Source organism: Charadrius vociferus, unplaced genomic scaffold, assembly GCF_000708025.1.
Source record: "Charadrius vociferus isolate BGI_N301 unplaced genomic scaffold, ASM70802v2 scaffold623, whole genome shotgun sequence".
NCBI classification, from domain to species: Eukaryota; Metazoa; Chordata; class Aves; order Charadriiformes; family Charadriidae; genus Charadrius; species Charadrius vociferus.
This window is the reverse complement of record NW_009647679.1, coordinates 150014-154080: the sequence shown is the minus strand read 5'-3', so window position 1 is coordinate 154080 and position 4067 is coordinate 150014. Positions and strand designations below refer to the sequence as shown.

At 60.4% G+C, this 4067-nt stretch overlaps 1 protein-coding gene across 1 annotated transcript in view; it reads left to right on the top strand.

Annotated features, from left to right (window-relative positions):
- FRMD5 (FERM domain containing 5) overlaps positions 1-4067 on the top strand; it is a 37435-nt gene that overhangs the window by 19675 nt on the left and 13693 nt on the right. Inside the window, exons 5-6 of the mRNA XM_009881159.1 lie at positions 2084-2181; positions 3466-3587. Coding sequence (XP_009879461.1) covers positions 2084-2181; positions 3466-3587 — 220 coding nt within the window. The remainder of the gene's footprint in view (positions 1-2083; positions 2182-3465; positions 3588-4067) is intronic.

Here is a 4067-nt window from a genome sequence, read left to right as displayed (position 1 = left end):
GGTGGCCGGGGGCCGGGGGGGTGTTCCCCCCCGCCCCCCCCAGCCGCTGAGGCTGCGGCGCATCAGAGGTGGTGGTGGGGACCGGGAGCAGAAGACCCACGGACACAGGATTTGCCCGGCTTCGGCGCTGCAGCCCCCTCCGGACCCTTTCGTGTGGGGGGGGCTGTCGGGGTCAATCCCGCACGGGTCCCCCACGCTGCGGGTGGGCTGCCCCCGCTCGCTGCCCTTCGCGGTGTGCCTGCAACTGCCGCCGAAACCTGGGCTTAAAATTCACTTTCCCCCGCACCGAGTGCAGTTCAATATCTGGATTTCTCTTTAATGTATTTTATCTGTGAAAATTAGTGGGTTATCTCATCATAAAGACGGATTTGAGAAATGAAGCATGACTGAGATACTGCAGAGTGCAAGTCTGATTATTTAAACACATTTCTGAGCACTCCAATTTCCATTTTGCTCCTTCGCTCTATCACTTAACGTTTTGCCATCAAAAGGTTTTCCTAAATGCGTTGGCACATGACTCAGACCAAACTGTTACTGAGGTTGAAATTTATTCAGATATGTAATTTCTCAACATAGTTTATCTTTTCGCTGGGCTTTGGTGCATGGTGATGGAGATGGGCGAGCGCAAGAGGCAGCTCACTCGCGGTGACGTAGTGTTGATCGCTGGTGAGCACGGAGAGGGGAGGTGGGTGTGGACAGAGAGAGCTGGAGGGACACAGAAAGTTGGAGAAGGAGAAAATGGCCTTATGGGGAAGCTGAACAGCCAGGCAAGGATGCAGGACTGGGCTCAGGACCATGAGACCCTCTTCAGAGCATCAGCCGTGGAGACCTTGTGGTGGGCTGGGGCCATTGCAATTACATTTGGGCACTGCTGCCCAAAACAGGGTGAGGCATCACCACGGACTCCGGGCGCTGTCAGGCAGAGGGGACCCACACCTCCTTGTCTGAGTTTCACAGAGCATCCCAGACGGGTCAGGGCTGGAAGGGCCCTCTGGAGCTCCCCCATCCCACCCCCCGCCAGAGCAGGGGCACCTCCAGCAGTGGCACAGGACGGCGTCCAGGCGGGTTTGGGATGGCTCCAGAGGGGGAGACTCCCCCACCTCTCTGGGCAGCCTCTGCCACTGCTCTGCCGCCCTCACAGCAGAGAAGGCCCTCCTCAGGCTGAGATGGAACCTCCTATGATCCCCTTTGTGCCCGTTCCCTCTTGTCCTGTCACTGGGCACCACTGGAAACAGACTGGTCCCATCCCCCCGGCACCTCCCTTGGAGGATTGATCAGCGTTGAGGAGATCCCCCTCAGTCTTCTCCTCTCCAGACTGAACAGCCCCACGTCCCTCAGCCTTTCCTCAGCAGAGAGATGCTCCAGTCCCCTCAGCATCTCCGTAGCCCTTTGCTGGACCCTCTCCAGCAGTTCCCTGTCCTTCTTGACCCGGGGACCCCGAACTGGACACAGCGCTCCAGATGTGGCCTCCCCAGGGCAGAGCAGAGCAGGAGGATGACCTCCCTCCACCTGCTGGCCACCCTCTGCTTGATGCCCCCCAGGATGCCATTGGCCTTCTTGGCCACCAGGGCACATTGCTGGCTCATGGGCATCCTCTTGGCCACCAGGACTCCCAGGTCCCTTTCCCCAGAGCTGCTCTCCAGCAGGTCAGCCCCTAACCTTTCCTCCTTTCCATGTTTTCCCTGGTGGGAACGCGCATCCCGGTGTCTCTGTGCCCAAGGGAGCTCTTTGTCCCTGCCAGCAGTGCTGCCCTGCTGCGCGTGGCCGTGCCAATGGGGACCCAGATCGGTGGAGACCTCCATCATCCCTCGGAGTCAGGTGCCGTCCCCGTGACAGGCACCGTGTCCCTGCAGGCTGGCGCGGGGCTGGGATGTGGAGATGTGAGCCCCAGCGCTGGCCCTGACCAGGAGAACCGCCTGGTAATTAGCACTTGTTCGCTCCTAGCGAGCAGAATGTCTTCTCAATGGGCTGCTCTGAGAGAAGTGTTAGTGCAAGTGTCTCGTGGCAGATATTCCACATCTAAATTGCCTGTTTAGGTAATTTAAACTTTGCTTAATAAATGGACTATCTCTTCTGTCCTCAGGTATTTAGTCTTCCTGCAGATAAAAAGGGATCTCTACCACGGCCGTCTCCTCTGCAAGACTTCGGATGCGGCTTTGTTGGCCGCCTATATCCTTCAAGGTAATGCTTTTTGACAAGATAAATTTGCTTTTCATGCTAAGTACTGATTACATTATTTCACTTACAACAGATCACTGCACCTAGAATACAAATGTCAACCCGCCGGTGCGGGGCTGAGCCGTCGGGACTGTGCTCGTGCCGCGCAGTGCTGGGCTGGAGGAGGCCGAGGTTGATGTTGGGCTCTCCCCTGCCGCAGAATCACCGCACTGCTCCCTGAGCGTCCCCGTGGCTAATCCAACCCGTGTCTCCTGGTTCTGCGCTCGTCCTGAGGCCGAAGCAGCCCTGAGACACAGCGGTTCTCTCTCCGGGGCTGTGCACAGCCCACGGTAACTGTGGCAAGCGCCGGCGGTTTGCGGTTGCAAAAAGGGCTCCAGAGCCATCTGCAGTTTTGCCGATGGATGACGGCGGCGGCGGCTGAGCAAATTGCTCGCTGCCGAGCGCCTCGGCAAGGAAAGCGCCTTTGCCGGCAAGTTGCAGAGGCGCTGGTGGGGTTCGGAGCAGGAGGTGGGAAAACCACTGGAAACCTTCTGCCAGATCTGCCCTCCTGCCGGCGTTCCTGCCGGCGTGGCTCTGCCTGCTCCTGCCTCCGCGGCACTGAGAGCACCGAGGCAGCCGGCGTCTGCTCGGTGTGGGGCAGCACCAGGGCGCCCGGTGAGGCTCCTGGGGCTGTTGGGAAGAGCTGGGTGGTGCTGGCGTGGTGGAAAAGCACGTTGACATGCCGTAGAAAAGCACGTTGACGTGCCGTAGCAGGGTGATGCTGAGCGCACGGGTGGGCTTCTCCACCCCAGGGTGCCGCGCTCGGCGCTTTGCCGGGACTCCTCTCTGCAGCCGTGTCCCTGGGGCGAGCCGGGGAGGTGCGCCCTGGCACTCCAAACAGACAAATTTCAGCGCCAAAGCATTTTTGAGTTATTTTGCAGTGCCGGTGTGTTTCCCCCCCTTTAGCGTTTTAAGCAGGAAAAAAAAAATCAATGTAATGTCTCCGTCCCACCGAGGGCCTGAGGCTGGAGGGAATTAAATGAGAGCAAGGTCCTTTCGTCCCCAGCGGCAGGAGGCTGCTGGATGACTGTAAATGCCATGCTCCAGCGAAACGCCAGCGGCGGTGGCTGCCGGCTGCTGCCGGGTGCCGGGAGAGGGAGCGGAGCTGCGTCAGCCCGTGCCCGGGAGAGAGCGGGGCTGAGCTCCGCGGTCGGGCTGTCTCGGGCATTTCTGCACGCCCTGGTCTCAGTGCTCGGGGTCGTCGCTGGGATTGTGTTGAGGACTGCGCTCCTGCCGCTGCTCCTGCAGCTTCCCCAGGCTGGAAGGAGGTTTTGCAGGCGGTCGGTCCCATGGCAGGCAGCATCCCCCCGGCCCCCCCCAGGGGCAGTGCTGCTGCCTCAGCCTGTGCCGGCAGCACTCCCCCGCGGCAGGTAAAGAGGGGAAGGAGCTTTGCTCAATGTCACTTTGCAGTTTTCCAACTAACTACGTTTTTTCAAGGCGCAGTTGCATCCCCTGGGTGAGCAGAATTCGCTCGCTGCCTTGTTCCCAGATGGGGTCGGGGCCGGGGGTGCCCCCGGGGCGCTCGGGGCGCCGTGCTGCCGTCGCGCTGCCCCGCCCCGGCTCCCGGGAGGCTCTTGGCAAACAGCTTGAGGAATTAATAAATTCGGGACAGCGACCATCTGCTGGCGGGTGGTTCCCAAGCAAACGGTGAAATTAATTGGACGCAGTTAATGCCTTACAAATGATCCTTCCAAACGGGAAGCGCGGCCGGGTCGGAGCAGTGTTCCCGGGGTGCTCTGAGCTCCGACCCTGTGCCCCGTTGGCACCGGCTCTGCTGCCGAGGATGGCGCTGCCGGCGCGGGGGGGCGCGCTGCCGGTTGGGGCGCGCTGCTGTTCCTGACCCGTTCCAT